This window comes from Salvelinus namaycush, chromosome 26 (genome assembly GCF_016432855.1).
Source record: "Salvelinus namaycush isolate Seneca chromosome 26, SaNama_1.0, whole genome shotgun sequence".
Taxonomy (NCBI): domain Eukaryota; kingdom Metazoa; phylum Chordata; class Actinopteri; order Salmoniformes; family Salmonidae; genus Salvelinus; species Salvelinus namaycush.
This window is the reverse complement of record NC_052332.1, coordinates 31,161,170-31,187,462: the sequence shown is the minus strand read 5'-3', so window position 1 is coordinate 31,187,462 and position 26,293 is coordinate 31,161,170. Positions and strand designations below refer to the sequence as shown.

At 44.2% G+C, this 26,293-nt stretch overlaps 1 protein-coding gene across 2 annotated transcripts; it reads right to left on the bottom strand.

The window, feature by feature from the left end:
• Nucleotides 1-4,446: 4,446 nt before the first annotated feature.
• On the bottom strand, nt 4,447-25,851 carry nfrkb (nuclear factor related to kappaB binding protein). Of its 2 annotated transcripts, none has more exons than XM_038965647.1 (25): nt 25,724-25,851; nt 25,351-25,552; nt 25,126-25,253; nt 24,866-25,037; nt 24,633-24,737; nt 24,081-24,154; nt 23,835-23,919; nt 21,873-22,065; nt 15,069-15,180; nt 14,474-14,600; nt 14,277-14,354; nt 14,086-14,165; nt 13,940-13,986; nt 13,748-13,811; nt 13,453-13,627; nt 13,224-13,330; nt 13,009-13,132; nt 12,816-12,895; nt 9,672-9,862; nt 9,318-9,570; nt 8,868-9,077; nt 7,987-8,697; nt 6,471-6,577; nt 5,657-5,792; nt 4,447-5,496 (listed from the first exon to the last, which is right to left on the bottom strand). In XM_038965647.1, exons 1-25 carry the CDS (start codon nt 25,847-25,849, stop codon nt 5,368-5,370), a joined length of 3,816 nt encoding a protein of 1,271 aa, XP_038821575.1. In that variant the 5' UTR covers nt 25,850-25,851; the 3' UTR covers nt 4,447-5,367. The 2 variants fall into 2 exon arrangements, with proteins under 2 accessions (XP_038821575.1, XP_038821576.1); XM_038965648.1 differs by having other exon boundaries at nt 13,748-13,808.
• Between the last annotated feature and the right edge of the window lie 442 nt (nt 25,852-26,293).

The following is a 26,293-nucleotide window of genomic DNA, read 5'->3' as shown; positions in this document are numbered from 1 at the left end:
GGCATAAGCTATTGACAACGAACACATTTGCATTTTATCGATGGCAATTTGAATGCAGAGATATTGTGATGAGATCCTGAGGCCCATTGTCGCGCCATTCATCCACTGGCATCATCTCATGTTTCAGCATGATAATGCATGGCCCCATGTCACAAGGATCTGTACACAATTCCTGGAAGCTGAAAATATCCCAGTTCTTCCATGGCCTGAATACTCACCAGATGCTCTGGATCGACATGTACGACAGCGTGTTCCAGTTGCCACCAATATCCAGCAACTTCGCACAGCCACTGTTCTTATTTATTTAACTAGACATTGAAGAGGAGTGGGAGAACATTCCACAAGCAACAGCCTGATCAACTAAGGAGAACATTACCTGCCCCAATTCATAGTGCCAACTGTAAAGTTTGGTGGAGGAGGAATAATGGTCTGGGGTTGTTTTTCATGGTTCTTGTGGCAACAGTTTGGTGAAGGCCCTTTCCTGTTTCAGCATGACAATGCTCCCGTGCACAAAGTGAGGTCCATACAGAAATGGTTTGCCGAGATCGGTTTGGAAGAACCTGACTGGCCTGCACAGAGCACTGACCTCAACCCCATCGAACACCTTTGGGATGAATTGGAACACCGACTGCGAGCCAGGCCTAATCGCCCAACATCAGTGCCCGACCTCACTAATGCTCTTGTGGCTGAATGGAAGCAAGTCCCCGCAGCAATGTTCCAACAGCTAGTGGAAAGCCTTCCCAGAAGAGTGGAGGCTGTTATAGCAGCAAAGGGGGGACCAACTCCATATTAATGCCCATGATTTTGGAATGCGATGTTTGATGAGCAGGTGTCCACATAGACTACATGACCAAAAGTATCTGTGACCAACAGTATTCCCAGTCATGTGAAATACATAGATTAGGGCTAATGAATTTATTTCAATTGACTGATTTCTTTATATGAACTGTAACTCTGTAAAATCTTAGACATTTTTGCATGTTGCGTTTATATTGTTGTTCAGTATATATTTCCAATAAATCGCAAAAATATTTTTTTCATTCATTGTACTGTAGTTATTTATTTTTTAGGTACAAAATACTTCTACTTTCACAACCACAGAAAAAATAAGACTATATTACAACCAGAATCATCAAGAAATGAACAACGACAAATCACTGACAAGGATGTCAAGAGAGGTTACACTGCAATCATATTTTATACCATGTCTTAAAGATGGAACCACAAACTTTGCATTCAAATGGTCAGTAATTGCAATGATAAGGCCCTCCATAGACTTAGAGATGAAGGATACCTAGAACAATGTATCTGCTTACTGGATAAGACATCATACCAGTCTGGCTTTAAATTGGATAGAAATAAATAGCAATCAACTTGAATTTGTTTATAAAGATCAATGAGTAAGGTGAAAATACACTTTGTCTGTTTACCATTAGTAGAAACTAGGCTAGTTTCAGTCTAGTTTGTACAAGCTGTTGACCGAGCCTTGCCTGACACATACTGTAAGAAAGCTTACAGTAAGGATGGATTGAAATTGACATAATGGGTACCTGGAGGAAAATGGGGGAGGGTCATGCTTAGTCAATTTTATTCAAGAAGAGTGTTTAGTATTTTCTACATCTAGTCCAGGGGAGCGTCATCATTTGTAATTGATGAAATGTCTATATTTCTTAGTGTTTTAGAATTAGTTGCTTATAAGGCGATGTGTGCCCGATGCCACCCCTCATCTATGATTCTCCGCTGGGCATGCTATTTAAGTGCCCTTATACGCTATTTAGTGTGGTCTCAATCAAATGACCCATACCCTATAGGCCAGGGTTCTCCAACTGGCGGCCCGTGGGCCACATTTTAGTTGGTCCCACAAGTTTCTTTTGGTGTGGAATTTTCATTGTTGGGACATAAAAGACTGTAAAAACACAAGGAAATCAGCTCCAAGTGGTTTTAATTTAAGAAATCTGTTGCCAAGTATTTCCACGCATAATAGAAAGACACGTGATCATATACAAATGTAAATAAGGTTTGAAATGATTGTTTTAGTCAAACATTATATCCGTTTGGGCTTCTTGTGGTCAATCTGCAGTCTACAAATGATTTGTAATTATGTTCTGGCCACCTGACCATCCGCTCCAGGAAGAAATGGTCCCACGGCTGAATCTAGCTGATGATCCTTGCTGTAGGCTATGAAGTGCATCCTCAGACAAGCACAGAACAAAGTTATATTTATAAGATAGCTGCCGGGATGGTGTAAATAAAACTAGGCTGCATTACACACCGCAATGAATATTCCAACCCTGAGCCCCGGCCTGCTCTGCTCTTGCTGATCAAAAACCTTTTTTGTGTACTGCCTAACCAATGCTGTGCTGTGTAGGCCTATGTTGGTAGTTCAGGAGGAGAGTCAAAGGCTTCTTCCAAAAATAATATTTTATTAGGCCTAGTCCAAAATATTCACTATCTTGCCCATGGTCTGTTCAGTTCAGTTTGAGAAGGAGGGTGAAGATGAGGAGGATCGGAAGTAAACTTTGATAGCTTGCTACAATAATAGATTTGATTTTAAACAATATTACATTTACATTTAAGTCATTTAGCAGACGCTCTTATCCAGAGCGACTTACAAGTTGGTGCATTCACCTTATGATATCCAGTGGAACAACCACTTTACAATAGTGCATCTAACTCTTTTAAGGGGGGGGGGGGGGTTAGAAGGATTACTTTATCCTATCCTAGGTATTCCTTAAAGAGGTGGTGTTTCAGGTGTTTCCGGAAGGTGGTGATTGACTCCGCTGACCTGGCGGAGTTTCTTTCCCATGATGTAGGCCTATTTACCAGAGTTAAATAATAAGCCAGGTTCGAGCAACTTACATTGTGGTGCTGAGAGCAGCAGCCACGGCACAATCAATCAGAAACGGACAGCTCATGGTGCTAAAAGTAGGCATAATTCATTTGAACCATATTCATTTTTATTAGACTTTACTAACAAGAGGGCTTTGTGTTGGAGCCTGTTCCTTCTTATTTAAGAAATAAGAGGTAGGCCTACCTGTTTGACAGAAAAAATTAGGCTGCTGCTATATCCATACATTTGTCAGTCAATTCCTCCACTCTTTAAATAGCCTACCTCCGTGTCATTGAAGGGCTGTTAAGTTAAAACCAAGACTCGAATTGAGAGGGTATGAGATGTTATGTCATATGCCTACTTTTTACTAAAGAGAATGGCAAAAAGCACAGCCCTACCCCTTGTTATCTTAAGATTTTGAAGAAAATAGAATGGATCCGATTATATAAAGTGATCGATAAAATCGCTTTCGTCCGCGATGCTTTATGCTAGAAACAATCTGTATCATTGTTTCGTTTCTTTGACATTGAGAGGCTGATCTACAACCTCTTATATTCGAGAAGACAAAAAAATGACTTCGCTTGGGAAGCAATCTAATTCTGTCACTATCAATTGATTAAGCTATTCACTTTCTGTACAATAAAATATGTTTAAACCCAGACAGCTTTTAGGGAAGCACTTACGACCTTCTCTCACTGGGTTAAGCCATGGAGGAAGAGTAGCCAGCAGTTAAAACTTACATTTTTCTGCGTCAGTAGGCCTACTCTGTCTGGGGTGGAAAGGTAGGCCTACTCTGTCTGGGGTGGAAAGGTAGGCCTACTCTGTCTGGGGTGGAAAGGTAGACCTACTCTGTCTGGGATGGAAAGGTAGGCCTACTCTGTCTGGGATGGAAAGGTAGACCTACTCTGTCTGGGATGGAAAGGTAGACCTACTCTGTCTGGGATGGAAAGGTAGACCTACTCTGTCTGGGATGGAAAGGTAGGCCTACTCTGTCTGGGATGGAAAGGTAGGCCTACGCTGTCTGGGATGGAAAGGTAGGCCTACTCTGTCTGGGATGGAAAGGTAGGCCTACTCTGTCTGGGATGGAAAGGTAGGCCTACTCTGTCTGTGATGGAAAGGTAGGCCTACTCTGTCTGGGATGGAAAGGTAGGCCTACGCTGTCTGGGATGGAACGGTAGGCCTACTCTGTCTGGGATGGAAAGGTAGGCCTACTCTGTCTGGGATGGAAAGGTAGGCCTACTCTGTCTGTGATGGAAAGGTAGGCCTACTCTGTCTGTGATGGAAAGGTAGACCTACTCTGTCTGGGATGGAAAGGTAGGACTACGCTGTCTGGGATGGAAAGGTAGGCCTACTCTGTCTGGGATGTAAAGGTAGGCCTACTTTGTCTGGGATGGAAAGGTAGGCCTACTCTGTCTGGGATGGAAAGGTAGGTCTACTCTGTCTGGGGTGGAAAGGTAGGACTACGCTGTCTGGGATGGAAAGGTAGGCCTACTCTGTCTGGGGTGGAAAGGTAGGACTACGCTGTCTGGGATGGAAAGGTAGGCCTACTCTGTCTGGGATGGAAAGGTAGGCCTACTCTGTCTGGGATGGAAAGGTAGGCCTACTCTGTCTGGGATGAAAAGGTAGGACCTACTCTGTCTGGGGTGGAAAGGTAGGCCTACTCTGTCTGGGGTGGAAAGGTAGGCCTAACTTTTGAAAGTACCATGTTCAGATTCATAATGACATCTCAGATGTAATTATTTGCAAACAGGGCCAGTGTCGTTGCAAACAAGACACACTGATTTGACATTGGAGAAATATGACAAGACGAACAGATAGGCCTCTCTCTCTGTCCCTTCGTTTGGTAATTTGTGTGGCATTAAAAAAATATTGTAATATGTAAAATTACGTAGAACTGCATGACATGATACTAGATTCATGCAATGTTTTTACTATAAAGCAGATCTTTCCACCCCTGCTCTTGTTCACATTGGTCTGCGAACCCACAACCTTCTGGCCCACAGCCATGTGCGCTCTCAAAAGTCCTTTGTTGCCATGTAATGCTTACAGGACGAAGAACAGTTTGTAAAACTGCATATGTAAGGCTCTGGTCTGTCCCAGAAGTGAGTCTAAACGCTAGACGTACTCTGCTATCCACTTAGGTTTATTATTATTGTGTGTTCAGGGAGGGTTTAGGTCAAATATATTTTGCTGGAGGGAGGGCCATTCATTTTCATTTCAAAGAGGTCCAATTTTCTCCATGTAACTCTTATTATAAATAACGTTTACTCCCTAAATGCAGGCTATTTCATTAGTGTTGCTGAAACTTAGCCTTGCACAACAGATATGTCAGGTGAAACCACTGTCTATAAATGGTCTAGTGATATGCTGTCCTGGGATTACTCCTGTGTTCATCTGCTGCCAGATTACTCCTGTGTTCATCTCCAGACATCCGTCCTAAACATTGAGAGAGCAGAGTTGGGTTATGGCTCCTAAGCATCACCTGCCTCTGGAGCGGTGGCACTGCACAGAGCAGTAGCTGGCTTAGGGAATGCGTGTCACTGTGCTGGTGGTGGCGGGTCCGGGGCCCGTTTAGGTGAGGGTGCGGTGGTGACTACGACAGTGGACATTGACTTGGGGGAGCCTGCTGCAGAGCGCTGCTGGGCTGGCACCGTCTGGATCCGCACCTGGAGGAGACAGATACATCAGCCACTCCTACCAACTACTATACCTGATGGGTCAGGAGTTCCCCCATCACATGGTTAGGAACAATTCTTGTCCTGCAACAGAATGTAGTTTGTTTGGGAGCTGGGTGAGTAACGGATAACAGGTGAGCTGCTGACTGACCTGTGTGGCCTGTCCCTGCTGCTGCAGCTGCTGTAACTGTTGAGCCGTGACAAAGCTGACTGGCTTGTTCCCAGCTATCAGCTTGGTACCGGCAGGCATGGTGGTGAGGATGATGTTCCTGCCCAGACTGCTGATACTGCACCGACCATATACATACACAGTGAGCTACAAAAGTATTGGGACAGTGAAAATGTTTTGGTTGTATTGGCTCTGTACTCCAGCACTTCTGAAATGACTGAGGTTAAAGTGCAGACTGTCAGCTTTAATTTGAGGGTATTTTCATCCATATATCCAACAATTACAGCACTTTTTGTACATAGTCCCCCCATGTTAGGGGACCAAAAGTATTGGGACAAATTCACACATCCTGAATGAATCGTGAATAATGATGAGTGAGAAAGTTAGAGGCATAAATATCATACCCCCCCCAAAAATGCTAAACTCCCCTGTTATTGGTAATGGTGAAAGGTTAGCATGTGTTGGGGGTATGTTATTTGTGCGTCTAACTTTCTCACTCATCATTATACACGATTAATTCAGGACATCTGTAATTATGGTAACATCCAAATTAATGTAGACGTGTTTAGAAACATATTCTATTCATTTTGCTTCATAGGATGCTGCGTTTTGCATCGTATGATAATCAATAATAATTCAACATAATTTGGGAATGATTTGTGTATTTTTAAAGTTACATATCTTCAAAACTTGATTGCTGACAAGCAAAACATTTTGGGACTATGTCAACAATGGACTAAAAGATAGTTTTGGGGTAGAGTTTTCCTTTAAGGCTGAACTGAACATGAGGACTCACTTGGTACTGAGGTTTCCTTTCAGTATGGGCGTGGTCATCACACTCTTACTTTTCAGTGGTTGGCTGAGGACAGACAGAGGCACTGTGAACCGTGCTGGTAACTTCCCCTGGGGAAATAAAAGAGGGAGACAATCATTGGATGATCCTTTAAAAGGTGGGGTGGTGGGGGCTATATAGAATGGGGCTATAGAGAATGCGGCTATATAGAATGCGGCTATATAGAATGCGGCTATAGAGAATGCGGCTATATAGAATGCGGCTATATAGAATGGGGCTATCGAGGCTATCGAGAATGTGGCTATCGAGAATGGGGCTATATAGAATGTGGCTATCGAGAATGGGGCTATATAGAATGTGGCTATCGAGAATGGGGCTATATAGAATGTGGCTATATAGAATGTGGCTATCGAGAATGTGGCTATCGAGAATGTGGCTATATAGAATGTGGCTATCGAGGCTATCGAGAATGGGGCTATCGAGAATGGGGCTATATAGAATGGGGCTATCGAGAATGGGGCTATATAGAATGGGGCTATCGAGAAAGGGGCTATATAGAATGTGGCTATATAGAATGTGGCTATAGAGAATGTGGCTATAGAGATTGTGGCTATATAGAATGTGGCTATAGAGAATGTGGCTATGTAGAATGTGGCTATAGAGAATGGGGCTATAGAGAATGTGGCTATATAGAATGTGGCTATAGAGAATGGGGCTATATAGAATGTGGCTATCGAGAATGGGGCTATATAGAATGTGGCTATATAGAATGGGGATATCGAGAATGGGGCTATATAGAATGGGGCTATATAGAATGTGGCTATATAGAATGTGGCTATAGAGAATGTGGCTATATAGAATGTGGCTATAGAGAATGTGGCTATGTAGAATGTGGCTATAGAGAATGGGGCTATAGAGAATGTGGCTATATAGAATGTGGCTATAGAGAATGGGGCTATATAGAATGTGGCTATCGAGAATGGGGCTATATAGAATGTGGCTATATAGAATGGGGATATCGAGAATGTGGCTATAGAGAATGGGGCTATATAGAATGGGGCTATATAGAATGTGGCTATATAGAATGGGGCTATATAGAATGGGGCTATAGAGAATGGGGCTATAGAGAATGGAGCTATATAGAATGGGGCTATAGAGAATGTGGCTATATAGAATGGGGCTATAGAGAATGTGGCTATATAGAATGGGGCTATATAGAATGGGGCTATAGAGAATGTGGCTATATAGAATGGGGCTATATAGAATGTGGCTATATAGAATGTGGCTATATAGAATGGGGCTATAGAGAATGTGGCTATATAGAATGTGGCTATATAGAATGGGGCTATATAGAATGTCTTGAAAATAAGAGAGATCCCACGTTAGCCCTCCCAACAGAGGCAGAGAAGGTGTCTGGATAAAGAATTGCTACACTCCTGTTATTACACAACCATCCTGAATCCCACAGTAGATATAAGAGGGGAGTTAATGGTGATGTTGATGAAGCTGTGGGTCTTACTGGTTGTGTGGACACCACTGTGGCTGTGACGGGGACCTGGCGGACAGTAGCTGTGGCTGTTCCCAGAGTCAGGGAGCCTGAGGCAGAAGAGCCTACCGTCACCCCTTTAGCTCCGGCCAGTACGCTGGTGGCTATGGTGACAGTGGCGGCTCCAGTGGAGACTGGTTTGCTGCCAGTGGTGGTAGTCATGGTGATGGTTTGGCCCTGTTTCTGTGGGATGATCCCGAGGCCGGGCATGATCCGTATGGTGGTGCTACTCTTCGAGTCAGACGAGGAGACGGTGGAGAAGGTTCTGGTCTTCTGCTCAGCCATAGTGACTGCTAGGGTGGGCATCAGGCGGATCGTGTCCCCTGCAGCCTTCAACAGGGTGGTGGTGCCAGCAGAGGCCTTGCTGGTCCGGACTTCACCCGAGGAGGAGGCTGGGCTGGAGGTGGAGTGGGGTGGAGTTACATGGAGAGTAGCAGATATGCTCTTGGTAGTGGCAGTGCCTAACATGTCGGGGGTGAGTTTGACGGTGGTGAGAGGGGACTTAGTTAGGGTGGCCATCATGTCAGGAGTGATCCGCAGCACCGTCTGTCCTTTAGAGTCTGTGGTGATGGAGGAGGGGGGCAGGCGGAGCACATCCTTGCCCTGGATGCGAAGATTGGTAGCCGTTATTGGAAGACCCGGTCTACCTTGAGACTTTATGCCCAACTGGCCTGTGATAGCCACCTTTAGAGAGATAAATTACATGAGAATAAAACATACAGGAAATACTCTGACAAATGAAAAAACAAATCTCTTTCATGAACACATTACAGCGAAACTATAAATATCTTAAACCTTATTTACATGTAAATCCTTAAATGCCTCCTAATGAACTGTAATAACTTCCTGTTCACCTGTTTGATGATGTTCTGGCTGGTGACTCCCTGTCGGACAGCGGGGGAGGTAGGGTTGTGTGCTGGGCTGCCAGGGGACGCAGTCTGAGGTTTGAGTACAGTAACAGCAGTGGTCAGGCCTGACACTGACAGGGTTGTCTGCCCTCTGGACGCCTGCACCTGGATGGGGCTACCAGCAGACTGGGTCCTCAGTGGTAATGACACCACAGCCTGCTCAGTAAGGGTGGAGAGAGGAGAAACACAACCCTTCAATCACATGCACCAGTGTATTACAGCAACACATGCCTCTTATCTGTGGTTCAAGACCATGTCTGATTAATACAGTTAAATATGGTGCAAATTCCAGGTAAATGTTTTTAACTCAAAATCGATGTAACACTGAAGAGACTCAGTTCTCTTGATAGTAAGCATTGCATTGTTTTGTGGGTAACAGAATAGTCAGTGATTAACCTGTGTGATGCCCTTGGTTCCCATGGTGACTGGCACTCTGATTTGATGAGGGGTTTGGTGCAGCAGCGTGGCATGCTGTCCTCCTGCTGTCTGGGAAGAAACCACTCGTACCTGTGGGAGAGAGCCTGACTGGTGGCCCACTACCCTGGCTGTGTGTTGGGAGGTAGCTGGCTGAGAGACCTGGGGGCCAGACTGGCTGCTGGACAACAGGGTCCCCAGCTGGGGCATGGGGGGAGGAGACACCAGTAGAACACTAAGGGTGAAGAGAGCAGTGCATTAGTACTAACATAACATAAAGAAGTTCTATAATTGAGCCTGATAAGAGTTCATCCATGGTATCTGGGTTATACTGACCCAGGACTGGTCTTGACTGAATCTGGGATCCCAGCTTTGGTGGGGGTTGTGGCTACAGGGGCGAGGGGTGATTTGGGGGTTCCAGGGGTGCTGGTAGTGGGGGTGGTCGGAGTTGGGGACATGGGACCCCCCACATCACTTGCTTCCAGGCCTCCAGGGGTCTTCCCACCCCCCTCCTTACTTCCAGACTTCTATAACACACAGGGTGCATAGTCACCATCAACACATACCACAACCATGACATACAGTTACAGCCAGTTATATTGGCACCATTGCCAATATAAAAACAGCTTTTATCTCGAGGCAATCAGAATGTTAAATAGCCATTAATAGCCGGCCTCTGAGCAGTACCCTGCCCTGAACTTAGTGACTGTTACTAGCCGGCTGCCACCCGGTACTCTACCCTGTACCTTAGAGACTGCTGCCCTATGTACATAGTCATTAAACACTGGTCACTTTAATAATATTTTCACACCGTTCCACATACTTTATTCTAGTCAAGGCTCATCCTATATAAATACTTCTGTACACACCTTTTCTATTCATATACTGTCCATGTCTACAGTGCCTTCATAAAGTATTCACACCCCTTTACTTTTTCAGGAGTACACCTTTAAGTTGGATGGACTCACTCTGTGTGCAATAAGTATTTAACATTCTTTTTTTTAATGACTATCTCATCTCTGTACCCCACACGTGTATAATGTTTACATAGCTTTGCTTTACTCATCTCATATGTATATACTGTATTCTATTCTACTGTATTTTAGTCTATGCCACTCCAACATTGCTCATCCCAATATTTATATATTCCTTAATTCCATTATTTTACTTTTGGATTTGTGTGTATTGTTGTGAATTGTTAGATACTACTGCACTGTTGGAGCTAGGAACACAAGCATTTCGCTAGAACCCGCAACAACATCTACTAAACTTGTATGTGACCAATAAAATGTGATTTGATTTGACATACAATTATCTGAAAGGTCCCTCAGTCGAGCAGTGCATTTCAAACACAGATTCAACAACAAAAACGAAGGAGGTTTTCCAATGCCTCGCAAAGAAGGGCACCTATTGCTAGATGGGTAAAAAAATAAAAAAACACAGACATTGAATATTCCTTTGAGCATGGTGAAGTTATGAATTACACTTTGGATGGTGTATCAATACACCCAGTCACTACAAAGATACAGGTATCCTTCCTAACTCAGTTGCCGGAGAGGAAGGAAACCGCTCAGGGATGTCACCATGAGGCCAATGGTGACTTTAGAACAGTGTTAGGAGAAAACTGAGGATGGATCAACAACATTGTAGTTATTCCACTATACTAACCTAAATGACAGAGTTAAAAACAGGAAGCTTGTACAGAATACATTTTTTCCAAAACATGCATCATGTCTTTTTACCTTTATTTAACTAGGCAAGTCAATTAAGAACAAATTCTTATTTACAATGACGGCCTACCCCAGCCAAACCAAGACGACGATGGGTCAATTGCGCGCCGCCCTATGGGACTCCTAAACATTGCTGCTTGTGATAGCCTGGATTCGAACCACGATGTCTGTAGTGACGCCTCTAGCACTGAGATGCGGTGCCTTAGACCGCTGCGCCACTCAGGAACCCCAGTCGGGTAAAATGTATGGAGTAAAAAGTACATTATTTTCTTTAGGAATGTAATGAAGTAAAAGTAGTCAAAAATATAAATAGTAAAGTACAGATACCCTCCAAAACTACTTAAGTAGTACTTTTTACTTAAGTACTTTACACCACTGCAAATTTGTGCCTGAAATTTTTGAGAAATAAATGTGTGTGTATGGAACATTTCCGGGATATTTGATTTCAGCTCATGAAACATGGGACCAACACTTTACATGTTGCGTTCATATTTTTGTTCAGTATATTTGTGAAGAAATAGGGAATTATTTAAGAACAGTGCAAGGGTGCCAATATATTTGGTCGCAACTGTATGTTAGACAACAACAGAGCTCATTCCATAGTAACAGTCTGATCAGCCTATCATCAGGATTCTAGACAAAAATGACAAGTGGTGTAGCAAGACTTTCCACATTCAAAGTTGCAAATTCTCCAGTCTACATACAAGCTGAGAGGGTATGTCAGTGCACAATAGCTGAGAGGGTATGTCAGTGTACATGAGCTGAGAGGGTATGTCAGTGTACATTAGCTGAGAGGGTATGTCAGTGTACATGAGCTGAGAGGGTATGTCAGTGTACAATAGCTGAGAGGGTATGTCAGTGTACATGAGCTGAGAGGGTATGTCAGTGTACATTAGCTGAGAGGGTATGTCAGTGTACATTAGCTGAGAGGGTATGTCAGTGTACAATAGCTGAGAGGGTATGTCAGTGTACAATAGCTGAGAGGGTATGTCAGTGTACAATAGCTGAGAGGGTATGTCAGTGCACAATAGCTGAGAGGGTATGTCAGTGTACATTAGCTGAGAGGGTATGTCAGTGTACATTAGCTGAGAGGGTATGTCAGTGTACATGAGCTGAGAGGGTATGTCAGTGTACATTAGCTGAGAGGGTATGTCAGTGTACATTAGCTGAGAGGGTATGTCAGTGTACAATAGCTGAGAGGGTATGTCAGTGTACAATAGCTGAGAGGGTATGTCAGTGTACAATAGCTGAGAGGGTATGTCAGTGTACAATAGCTGAGAGGGTATGTCAGTGTACAATAGCTGAGAGGGTATGTCAGTGTACAATAGCTGAGAGGGTATGTCAGTGTACATTAGCTGAGAGGGTATGTCAGTGTACATGAGCTGAGGGGGTATGTCAGTGTACATGAGCTGAGAGGGTATGTCAGTGTACAATAGCTGAGAGGGTATGTCAGTGTACATGAGCTGAGAGGGTATGTCAGGGTACATTAGCTGAGAGGGTATGTCAGTGTACATTAGCTGAGAGGGTATGTCAGTGTACATTAGCTGAGAGGGTATGTCAGTGTACATTAGCTGAGAGGGTATGTCAGTGTACATTAGCTGCGAGGGTATGTCAGTGTACATTAGCTGCGAGGGTATGTCAGTGTACATGAGCTGAGAGGGTATGTCAGTGTACAATAGCTGAGAGGGTATAAAACCTCAATTTGTTGGATGTACAGCAATTACAGCAGAGTAGAGGCAGTGGGACTCACAGGCTTAGACGCAGGTTTAGGTTTCTGCTGCAGAGCCTTTCTGGCCTTGGCAGCAGCAGCTTGAGCCTGGTGAATCCTCTCTAGATGAGAACAGAATGATTAGTTGTAACAATGTGCCTGTGGGCTACTGAGGAAAGCAATGTCAACCACATTCAGATCTTATCACTTTCCATTGTTAGAAAGTGCTGCTCACCAAACTCCTCCTGACCGCGGTCGCGGTGCAGGTAGATCCACAGCTTGCGGCCGATGTCATACTTCACACAGGGGTCCTTCTCATAGTGCAGCCTGTCCAGAGCCCCACTCACAACCGTGTTCACCTGCAGGAAACATTACATGAGGTGCAGTGCTCAGTCACAGACAAACAAGGACAGACCGATAACAATAACCCAGTCGCCGTGAGGATCCAACCTGAGCACTGGTGACATCTGGTGCCAGGAATTGAGAGTCCTTGAGCAGCTCACAGATCTCAGCTCTGGTCCCCTCTCCGTTGGGCAGCCGGGCTGCTGCGTCCCGCACTGAGGGAGAGGAGGAGGAGCAGAATAGTCCTATCTAACCTGTGGCTACTGCAACAACACCACATACTGATGGCAGGTGTATACATGACTGTGACTGGTTATATTGAATGGGTCAGTCTTACCCAAGGAGAGGATGGTGACATAAGCTGGGCGGTCGGAGCGCAGCAGAGTGTGTTCTCTGGCTTTGTTGAGAGACATCTCCTTGTCAAAGACCCCCTTAACAGGCCCCACCACAGACTCAAAGCCATGCATTCTGAAGGTGAAGGCTTTGTGTGGCTGGTCATACCGCTGCTGCTCCTGATGATCAAAACAAGAACATGGACGCATAATGATTACAGAGAACACTGTGTGATCGTTGTAAATAATACTCAATACAGAACAAACCCTAGACTAAAAAGGTAGAGACGTGACACGGACCTGCACTTGGAAAACATGCCTCTCGTCTCCTGTGCTGGGCCGCACCACGAAGTCAGTCCAACTGCTTAGTTACAGAGAGAACAGCAAACAGTAATTCAATCAAATCTAAATCCCACTATGGCAATAAACACATACACTACCCAAGTCATTCAGAGTAAGAGCATTTGTGAAATGAGTATAGTGGAAACTTACACTCTAGGGGTGGGAGAAGTCATCTCTGTTAGTTCTTCACATTCTGTCTGTAGAGGACATTGTTTTTTTATTCAAGTGTATTAGAGGGAACAGAAAACGACCATACTGACAGAGTAGTGAGAAGTGGAAATGTGTACTTGCAATACCTTGACCACAACCAAGTCCTTGGAGTCGACCCACAGCTGACACAGAGCACTCAAATCCTTCTCTCCATCCTGACTGGGACCTTCGAGACATGAGATCGAGACAAACCTCTATGTCTCAAACTATAAATATTTTAATTTGCAATGTGACAGAATTTGGACAGATCATCTGACAGACAAAAAGGAGATCTTACCAATCCATTTCCATCGCTGTGAGTTTTCCCTGAACACCACATAGGGAGTGAAGCCACTGGGAAGAACCAACATACCGACTGAGTGAGAGAGAGGAAGACATTGAGCGAAGAAGAGAGAGAGAGAGAGAGAAGAAAGATGAGAGGATGATGATATTACTGCTTTAACGATGCAGAGAAGAGGATGTCTGCCTGGTCACCTTTAGTCTCCCCAGCCAGGAAGTGCAGGGCCGGCAGCACCATCTCTGACCAGCAGGAGGCCGAGGAGAACCAGGGGTTCAGGGAACTAGCTGGAGATGTCTGCCACTGTTGGACCTTCTCCTCCAACTAACAACAGGACATACATGAATCATTATATACTCTTAAAGTGTTACAACAGTTCCAATTCAAAGTAACAGTTCAGCTCATCACATACCAACTCAGTGGTCTTGTGGTTAGTGTCCGCCCTAAGTCATACCAAAGACACTAAAAATGGGACCTGATGCAACTCTGCTTGGCACTCGGCAGTAAGGAGATAGATTGTGGGTAAGGCCCTGCGATAGACTAGCGTCCTGTCCAGGGGGTGTGCTTGTACATCAAGCTGCCTCACGCTACAGAAACAGCAGATAGACTAGCGTCCTGTCCAGGGGGTGTACTTGTACATCAAGCTGCCTCACGCTACAGAAACAGGAAATAGGCTCCTGATCCTATGAGCCTTTCTGCCTCGCTTGTGCAAAGCTTCTTACTGATCACATACGTCACCATGTCGCCAAACCTACTAGCAATATACTTGTGAAGGTATAACTGAGTGAATACCATGGTGGTGCTGGCGAGGCCGTCTAGTTTTAGGATGTTCTCCAGCAGGTTGAAGAAGCTCACAGCGATCTCCTCCACCATGACAGGGCTGTTCTGCACCTCCTCCATCGGCCTGCAGAGAGAAAAGTACGGTGTGCAGTGTGCAACTGAATTCATGATAGCATCTAAATATCTGGAGCACAAGAATATCAGTCAAGCTGTCATTTTGCTTCACTCATTGAATGTCATGTTAGAACATCTCTGTTCATACATTTTACATTTACATTTAAGTCATTTAGCAGACGCTCTTATCCAGAGCGACTTACAAGTACATACATTCATACTTTTTTTGTACTGGTCCCCCGTGGGAAACGAACCCACAACCCTGGCGTTGCAAGCGCCATGCTCTACCAACTGAGCTACACGGGACCACATACAACAGCATCAATCAATCAAAGGTATTTATAAAGCCCTTTTTACATCAGCCGATGTCACACAGTGCTATTTAGAAACCCAGCCTAAAATCCCAAACAGCAAGCAATGCAGATGTAGAAGCACGGTGGCTAGGAAAAACTCCTAGCCACTCTACTCTACCCTACCCTACCCTGCTCTGCTCTGCTCTGCTCTACTGCACTGTACTCTACTGTACTCTACCCTACTCTGCTCAGCTCTACCCTACTCTGCTCTACTGTAGCATGCGATATTTCATTCCTAACATGTCAGGTAAAAGTGCCATCTTTGTGGGATGAGTACATAGACATCGCACTGTTACCAGTGCCTGTAATCTGCTTTGGGTTATTAATCAACCTACAAGGGTGTTTACAAACACAAGATCATCCACATGTATTGATCACATTTTTACTAATACAGTAAAACTTTGTTCTAAAGCTGTATCCGTACCCATTGGATGCAGTGATCACAATATAGTGGCTATATCCAGGAAAGCCAAAGCTCCAAACGCTGGGCCTAAAATAGTGTATAAGAGATTATTCAAAAGATTTTGCTCTGACTCTTATGTGGATGATGTTAAAAATATTTGTTGGTCTGATGTGATAAGGAGCATCCAGACGCTGCACTTGATGAATTTATGAAACTCCTTCCTATTATTGATAAACATGCACCTATTAAGAAACTGACTGTTAGAACTGTTAAGGCTCCTTGGATTGATGAGGAATTGAAAAACTGTATGGCTGAAGCTGAAAGAGATGGGGCAAAAGGAGTGGCTAATAAGTCTGGCTGCACATCTGACTGGTTGATTTACTGCAAATTCAGAAATTACAGTTGAAGTTGGAAGTTTACATACACCTTTGCCAAATACATTTAAACTCAGTTTTTCACAATTCCTGACATTTAGTCCTATTAAAAAGTCCCTGTCTTGGGTCAGTTAGGATCACCACTTTATTTTAATAATGTGAAATGTCAGAATAATAGTAGAGTGAATGATTTATTTCAGCTTTCATTTCTTTCATCACATTCCCAGTGGGTCAGAAGTTTACATACACTCAATTAGTATTTGGTAGCATTGCCTTTAAATTGTTTAACTTGGGTCAAACGTTTTGGGTAGCCTTCCACAAGCTTCCCACAATAAATTGGGTGAATTTTGGCCCATTCCTCCTGACAGAGCTGGTGTAACTGAGTCAGGCTTGTAGGCCTCCTTGCTCGCACACACTTTTTCAGTTCTGCCCACAAATTTTCTATGGGATTGAAGTCAGGGCTTTGTGATGGCCACTTCAATACCTTGACTTTGTTGTCCTTAAGCCATTTTGCCACATCTTTGGAAGTATGCTTGGGGTCATTGTCCATTTGGAAGACCCATTTGCGACCAATCTTTAACTTCCTGACTGATGTCTTGAGATGTTGCTTCAATATATCCACATAATTTTCCTTTCTCATGATGCCATCTATTTTGTGAAGTGCACCAGTCCCTCCTGCAGCAAAGCACCCCCACAACATGATGCTGCCACCCCGTGCGTCATGGTTGGGATGATGTTCTTCGGCTTGCAAGCCTCCCCCTTTTTCCTCCAAACATAACGATGGTCATTATGGCCAAACAGTTCTATTTTTGTTTCATCAGACCAGAGGACATTTCTCCAAAAAGTACAATCTTTGTCCCCATGTGCAGTTGCAAACCGTAGTCTGGCTTTTTTTATGGCGGTTTTGGAGCAGTGGCTTCTTCCTTGCTGAGCGTTTGGAAATTGCTCCCAAGGATGAACCAGACTTGTGGAGGTCTACAATTTCTTTTCTGAGGTCTTGGCTGATTTCTTTTGATTTTCCCATGATGTCAAGCAAAGAGGCACTGAGTTTGAAGGTAGGCCTTGAAATACATCCACAGGTACACCTCCAATTGACTCAAATTATGTAAATTTGCTTATCAGAAGCTTCTAAAGCCATGACACCATTTTCTGGAATTTTCCAAGCTGTTTAAAGGCACAGTCAACTTAGTGTATGTACACTTCTGACCCACTGGAATTGTGATACAGTGAGTTATATGTGAAATAATCTGTCTGTAAATAATTGCTTGAAAAATGACTTGTGTCATGCACAAAGTAGATGTCCTAACCGACTTGCCAAAACTATAGTTTGTTAACAAGAAATCTGTGTGGTTGAAAAACAAGTTTTTGAATCCAACCTAAGTGTATTTAAACTTCCGACTTCAACTGTATGCACTAAAACCGAATATCTTAAGTGCCAAGTTCTGGAAGGTCAGATTGACTGTCAAATGCCTTCTCTGCATCCAATGTCACTAATGCGGTAGGAATATCGGTTTGGGAAGCGAGATGCGGAGTGAAATTCGTTGGGAGTTGTGTGTTTGAGCAAATACAATGCTACTTCTCTGGTAACAAATTAACAACAGATTTTCAGCATGCTTATAGAGAAGGGCACTCAACATGTACGGCACTGACATAAATGACTGATGGTTGGACGAAAGAAATTGAGAAAAAGAAGATTGCGGGAGCTATACTGTTAGAGATCAGTGCAGTCTTTGACTTTATTGAACATAACCTGCTGTTGAAAAAACTTGTGTGTTATGGCTTTTCAACCTCTGCCATATCATGGATTCAGAGCTATCCATCTAATAGAATTCAGAGGGTTTTCTTTACAGGAAGCTTCTCTAATGTCTGTGGTGTACCGCAGGACAGCTCTCTAGGCCCTCTACTCTTTTCTATTTTTACTAATGACATGCCACTGGCATTAAACAAAGCATGTGGGGGCCTCCCGGGTGGCGCAGTGGTCTAGGGCACTGCATCGCAGCGCTAGCTGTGCCACCAGAGTCTCTGGGTTCCAGGCTCTGTCGCAGCCGGCCGCGACCGGGGGGTCCGTGGGGCGACGCACAATTGGCCTAGCGTCGTCCGGGTTAGGGAGGGTTTGGTCGGTAGCGACTCCTGTGGCGGGCCGGGCGCAGTGCGCGCTAACCAAGGGGGGCGGGTGCACGGTGTTTCCTCCGACACATTGGTGCGGCTGGCTTCCGAGTTGGAGGCGCGCTGTGTTAAGAAGCAGTGCGGCTTGGTTGGGTTGTGCTTCGGAGGACGCATGACTTTCGACCTTCGTCTCTCCCGAGCCCGTACGGGAGTTGTAGCGATGAGACAAGATAGTAATTACTAACGATTGGATACCACGAAAATTGGGGAGAAAAGGGGGTAAAAAAAAAAAAAAAAAAAGCATGTGTGTCCATGTATGCTGATGATTCAACCATATACAGTTAAATGCCACCCTTTTTCCACATTTTGTTACGTTACAGCCTTTTTCTAAAATTGATTAAATACATTTTTTCCCCAATACATCTACACACAATACCCCATAATGACAAAGCAAAAACAGGTTTTTAGAAATGTTTGCAAAATACCTTATTCACATAAGTATTCAGACCCTTTGCTATGAGACTCGAAATTGAGCTCAGGTGCATCCTGCTTCCATTGATAATCCTTGATGTTTCTACAACTTGATTGGAGTCCACCTGTGATAAATTCAATTGATTGGACATGATTTGGAAAGGCACACACAGTTGACAGTGCATGTCAGAGCAAAAAGGGTCGAAAGAATTGTCCGTAAAGCTCAGACACAGGATTGTGTCGAGGCACAGATCTGGGGAAGGGTAGCAAAACATTTCTGCAGCATTGAAGGTCCCCAAGAACACTGCTTCTTGACACAATGCCCACTTAACCCGGAAGCCAGCCGCACCAATGTGTCGGAGGAAACATAGTGCACCTGGTGACCGTGTCAGCGTGCACTGTGCCCGGCCCGCCACAGGAGTTGCTAGTGCGCGATGGGACAAGGACATCCCTGCCAGCCAAACCCTCCACAAACCCAGACGGCGCTGGGCCAATTGTGAGCCGACCCATGGGTCCCTGGTCGCGGCTGGCGGCGACAGAGCCTGGACTTGAACCCAGAATCTCTAGTGGCACAGCTAGCACTGCGATGCAGTGCCTTAGATCACTGCGCCACTCGGGAGGCCGTGGCCTCCATCATTCTTAAATGGCAGAAATTTGGAACCACCAAGACTCTTCCTAGAGCTGGCTGACCAGCCAAACTGAGCAATCAGGGGGAGAAGGGCCTTGGTCAGGGAGGTGACCAAGAACCCAATGGTCACTCTGACAGAGCTCCAGAGTTCTTCTGTGATGATGGGAGAACCTTCCAGGACAACCATCTCTGAAGCTCTCCACCATTCAGGCTTTTATGGTAGAGTGGCTGGACAGAAGCCACTCCTCAGTAAAAGGCACATGACAGCCCGCTTGGAGTTTGCCAAAAGGCACCTAAAGGACTCTCAGACCATGAGAAACAAGATTCTCTGGTCTGATGAAACCAAGATTAAACTCTTTGGCCTGAATGCCAAGCATCACGTCTAGAGGAAACCAGGCACCATACCTACGTTGATGCATGGTGGTGGCAGCATCATGCTGTGGGGATGTTTTTTAGCCGCAGGGACTGGGAGACTAGTCAGGATCGAGGGAAAGATGAACGGAGCAAAGTACAGAGATCCTTGATGAAAACCTGTTCCAGAGCGCTCAGGACCTCAGACTGGGGCGAAGGATAACATTCCAACAGGACAATGACTCTAAGAACACAGCCAACATAACGCAGGAGTGGCTTTGGGACAAGTCTCTGAATGTCCTTGAGTCACCCAGCCAGAGCCCGGACTTGAACCGATTGAACATCTTTGGAGACCTGAAAATAGCTGTGCAGCGACACTCCCCATCCAACCTGACAGAGCTTGAGAGGATCTGCAGAGAAGAATGGGAGAAACTCCCCAAATACAGGTGTGCCAAGCTTGTAGCGTCATACCCAAGAAGACTCAAGGCTGTAATGCTGCCAAAGGTGCTTCAACAAAGTAATACATTTGCAAAAAAATTCTAAAAACCTGTTTTTGCTTTGTCATTATGAGGTATTGCGTTTAGATTGATTAGGGGAATTTTTTGGGATCAATTTTAGAAGAAGGTTGTAACGTAACAAAATGTGGAAGAAGTCAAGGGGTCTGAATACTTTTCGAATGCACTGTACACATCAACAACCACAGCTAATGAAGTTACTTAAACCCTTAACAAAGAGTTGCAGTCTGTTTGGAATGGGTGACCAGTACTAAATTGGTCCTGAACATCTCTAAAACTAAGAGCATTGTATTTGGTACAAATCATTCCCTAAGTTCTATACCTCAGCTGAATCTGGTAATGAATGGTATGGCTGTTGATATTTCTTGTTTTCATAAGAAACATTCATTTGTTATATCTGGAGTATTTCTCCTGTCTTATCCGGTGTCCTGTGTGAATTTAAGTATGCTCCCTCTAATTCTCTTCCTCTCCCTCTCCCTCCCCTCCCTGAGGAACTGAGCCCTGGGACCATGCCTCAAGACTCCCTGGCCTGATGACTTCTTGCTGTCCCCAGTCCACCTGGTCGTGCTGCTGCTCCAGTTTCGACTGTTCTGCCTGCGGCTATGGAACCCTGACCTGTTCACAGGACGTGCTACCTTGTCCCGGACCTGCTGTCTCTCTCTACCACACCTGCTGTCTCTAACTCTGAATGCTCGGCTATGAAAAGCCAACTGACATTTGAGGTGCTGACCTGTTGCACCCTCTACAACCACTGTGATTATTATTATTTGACCCTGCTAGTCATCTATGAATGTTTGAACATCTTGGCCATGTTCTGTTATAACGTCCACCTGGCACAGCCAAAAGAGGACTGGCCACCCCTGGTTCCTCTCTAGGTTTCTTCCTAGGTTCCTGCCTTTCTAGGGAGTTTTTCCTAGCCACCGTGCTTCTACATCTACATTGCTTGCTGTTTGGGGTTTAGGCTGGGTTTCTGTATAGCACTTCATGACATTGACTGATGTAAGAATGGCTTTATATGGAACTCCCTTCCATCTTATATAGCTCAAGTGAACAGCAAACCTAGTTTCAAAAAACACATAACGTAAGACCTCTCCCCCATGTGACCTACTTGTTGTGTGCATGTACTGACATGTATATGTAACTGATAGATGCACACACATACTACATGCTAATGTTTTAAATGTATGTAAATTGTAAAGTATTTTGTCTGTAATGTCTTCTTCATTATGTCGGACCCCAGTCAGACTAGCTGTTGCCATTGGCGTCAGGGAATGGGGATCCTAATTAATTAAATCAAATCTCCTGTAACCCTTTAAAAAAAATGTATTTTAGGCTATAGATGCCAGGACAGTGATGTTTTGCTAACCATAGAGGGGTTGGTTGTTTAGCAACAAAACCTACGCGTGCTTAACTATGTGGCAAAACAGATGGTGTTGGCTTAGATTGTTGACAACATGTAAACTATATTTCTAATGAATCAAATCAAATCAAATCGACTCACTCTTCCTTGACACTGGGCAGTGGAGTGACTGGGGTCTCAGGCAGAGCAGCTGTGATGTTAACTGATGGAGCTGGGGCTTCTGAAGGCATCAGAGCCTCACAGGGATCCTCAGACTCCACTTTAATTGTCCTCATCTTCTTCTTTCTCCTCTCCTCCCTCATCTTCCTCTTGGGCAGAGCCAGGTCAAACAGTGCTAGATCATAGAAGATACTAGTTAAGAATGTTTCTACACTAGTTGTGCCTTACATCATTCAGAGGATCTAATTGAATCTAGCTACATATACTACAAACCAAAAGTATGTGGACACCCTTTGAAATTAGTTTATTCGGCTATTTCAGCCACACCTGTTGCTGACAGGTGTATAAAATCGAGCACACAGCCATAGACAAACATTTAGCAGTAGAATGGCCTGTATTGAAGAGTTCAGTGACTTTCAACGTAGGATGCCACCTTTCCAACAAGTCAGTTCATCAAATTTCTGCCCTGCTAGAGCTGCCCCGGTCAACTGTAAGTGCTGTTATTGTGAAGTGGAATCATCTAGGAGCAACAATGGCTCAGCCGCAAATTGGTAGGCCACACAAGCTCACAGAACGGGACCGCCGAGTGCATAGCGCCCAAAAACTGTCTGTCCTCAGTTGCAACACTCACTACCGAGTTCCAAACTGCCTCTGGAAGAAACATCAGCAAAATAACTGTTCATCGGGAGCTTCATGAAATGGGTTTTCATGGCCGAGCAGCCGTACAAGTCGGCTGGAAACGTGTAAAGCTTGCCGCCATTGGACTCTGGAGCAGTGGAAATTCTGGAAAATCTTAACATTACAGCATAAAATTATTCTAGACGATTCTCTGCTTCCAAATTTGTGGCAACAGTTTGGGGAAGGCCCTTTCCTCTTTCAGCATGACAATGCCCCCATGCACAAAGAGAGGTCCATACAAAAATAGTTTCTCAATATCGGTGTGGAAGAACTTGACAGGCCTGCACAGAGCCCTGACCTGAAATCCATCGAACAACTTTGGGATGAATTGGAACACCGACTGCGAGCCAGGCCACATCAGTGCCCGACCTCACTAAATGCTCCTGTGGCTGAATGGAAGCAAGTCCCGCAGCAATGTTCCAACGTCAAGTTGATAAGGGAATTATATGCTTAAAGGTAATTACTAAACAAATTCCACCCTGAAACGTAATTATGACATGATGTAACAGATATAATGAATAATTAGACAAACGTAACTATTAGTGATTATTAGTTTATGTAGCATGTATAATGAATAATTAAAGTACTAAACGTAAGTTCAATAAGGTTCAGTAGAGACATGTGAGGGAGAGAAAGGTGTGTGTGTGTGTGTCCAAGAAAATACCGAGAACAATTCAACTGTGTTTGACCCGACCTGGCTAGAACTCTGAGAAACTTATGATAGGACAGGGAGTCCTTCTCAAGGTTCCTCTAATCTCGGGGGAATGGAACTGTCGGCTGGGTAGTGATAAACAGTGGTGAGAACACACCTACTGTTCGTGTGTATATATGTGCGTAGGATATCTACTGTTTGTGTGGAGGTATGTGCGTGAGTAAGGAGCAAGTTATAAAATGGATGTCTTTGTATTATGGACTTCAGAGCGCTCTCGTGAATAAACTATACGAACCTTTTGCATAAGCTGAGTCTTTGCCTAATTATTATTAAACCCATGGTCTTACAAACCTCGGGGATTGGTCAAAGCTATTGATGTTAGTTATTATTATTGGGATTGAAAATTCTCGTGACACAAGTGGAAAGCCTCCCCAGAAGGGTGGAGGCTGTTATAGCAGCAAAAGGGGGGACCAACTCCATATTAATGCCCATGATTTTGGAATGAGATGTTTGACGAGCAATTGTCCACATACTTTTGGCCAAGTAGTGCATGATTAATTTGGCTTTATGATTATGATTTTGGTGTTTTGGTTATAGACTTGACTTGTACTCACTCATCATGGAGCCTTTACGACCTATGTTCACTCTAGACATCATGTCACCCAGGCGGATGTCAGAAGTCATCAAGTCTGGATGATCCTGTGCAAATAAGAAGGACTAGAATTAGGATACAAGGAAATGTTGTACAAGATGGTATTAGGTAGATAAACAGTGTCCCCAATTTCCATTCACACCTTGATTTTATGAATAGCAGAATTCTCTGCTGTTTTTGTGAATGGAGAAGCATAGAAGAAACTAACCGGTTGTCGTCTCCTCTTCTCTCTATGTCTCCGTAGCATGGCTCTCATGTCCTTCTCTCCCAGTTCTTGCTTATCTGTGTAAGCAGGCACCACATATCTTCAATCACTACATCTGCAGAGTCTTTATGTACATTACCGCAGTAGGGCTGGGAATTGCCAGGGACCTCACGATACAATATTATCACGATACTTAGGTGCCGATACGATATGTATTGCGATTCGATGTTCAAAACATATTGTTCACTATATGTCTGCTGGGTTAGGGTTAGAGAGCAAGAGAACTCAAGTTTTGATCAGTCATGGAAATACAAGTGCTGAAAACATGTTGGCTCACTATTTAAAAAGAAAATGGAGAACAAGCTATAGGACGAAAAATACCGGAGTTTTGGCACAGTTACAGCTGACTAGCGCAAGATAGTGCTATCTAGCAAAATCGATACTTGGAAGTCAAAGTATCGATTTAATATCGTCCAAAACAATATTGCGATATGTAACCATAAATGTTTTTCCTCAATCATTATACAGTAGCTGTATAGATCTACTGTAACTGACCGGTGGTCTTCATGTCCTGGGTGGAGAGACTGGGCAAAACCCTGACAGAGACTGTGGGCGTTGGAGAGGAAGGAGATTGAGGTGTTGGCAGCCAAGAGGCTGTATCTGCAAATACAACGCAAAGGACACGTATGTGACATAGAGAAAACATTGAAAGATGAATTCTGACACTTATTCAATGCTGCTAAATGCAATTACATTTCAACATTCTAGGCTGACGAAAGCAGACTCACCATCATCGTCAGATGAGGCATTGCTGTCTCCACACTCAGTTTTAACTTCCCTCAGTATCCGGCACACTCTTCCTCTGACCCTCTGTTCCTGCACCTCACCATGTGTCTGGGTGGGATACTTTCTGTTCACCGCAATGTCAGGGCCACTGCGGACAGCCAACTCTAGCAGTTCCTAAACACACAGAAATTATATACGTGAACATACTGAGAAAGGCCATTCACCTTGTGCTTGAGAATGAAGCTTGAAGATATATGCATACCTTTCTAGAGACCAGGATCTGTTTAAGGAGTTTGTGGTAGTACTGCTGCAACGAGTTCAGCTGCCGTTTTTTCTGGGACTTGGCACACAGTTGTCTGTACTTAACCACTTCTGGATTGAAATGGCCATCTGGGGAGAGCACAGTGGTACACGATATCACTGATATGCCATAAACAGTCCAAAAACGTACTCAAAATCAAGCCGTTTGAGAGAGGCGGAATGTTACCTTGGAACAGTTTCTGTGCAAGGTGCAAGGGGTTTCCGAAGCAGAAGTTCTGTTTGTTGAAGAGTTTGCTGATGGTGCTGTCCTGCTCACTAGTGTTGTCTTCTTGAAAGTGTGGTAACATTAGACGGAGATGTTGCCTCTGGTCATCTGTCAGTACTTCAGACCAGGTGCTTTCACTCAGCACAGAGAAGAAGATTTCAGGCTGTTTGCCCAACAAAAACAAAACAAAATATATAAACAGAACTGTAAATGCAACAATCAATATACAGTACACCTTTATATATACTGTCTATGCAGTGTACACAATGGATAAACAGCATATGATAAAGTTAACACAGAAATCATTTGCAGTATGCTATTATTAGCTACTCACATCCTCAAGCAGGTCTTCTGGAAGACTCACTTGACAGTTTCCCAACATGCACTCTTCAGTGATGCGCCCATCATTGCCCTCCCCTGAGTCTAGGGGGTCGGTCAGCATGTGATCAAGGGCATCCATTCTGATCTTCCTTCACAATCTGAAGAAAAAAAATGAATTGCATTGGTAGCTACAGTAACGTTCGCTATCTAACGAAAATCACTAGTCCATTGGCGTTGTTAGCTAGGTAGCTAACGTAAAATAGAACAGTTTAGTCTGCATTTCTACAGAAAACATTATCGATCTTGTTGGATGGCTAACTAGATATTACATTATCATGTCTAGGATGAAATACAAACCAAAAACACATGTCAACGTGAGCTACTAGCTAAATTGTGCTAGCCAGCTACCTAAGGCAAGATAACTACACCAGGAAAGATACGATTCAATTAAGTATTCTGCGCACTTTGGATATGATTATCTAGTTAGCAATGTGAGCTTAAACAATAGATAACTAGTTTAGCTAACAAAGCCAAAATTACCTAATTTACCAGAAAATAGAGCACACTGGACATCGGATAAAAG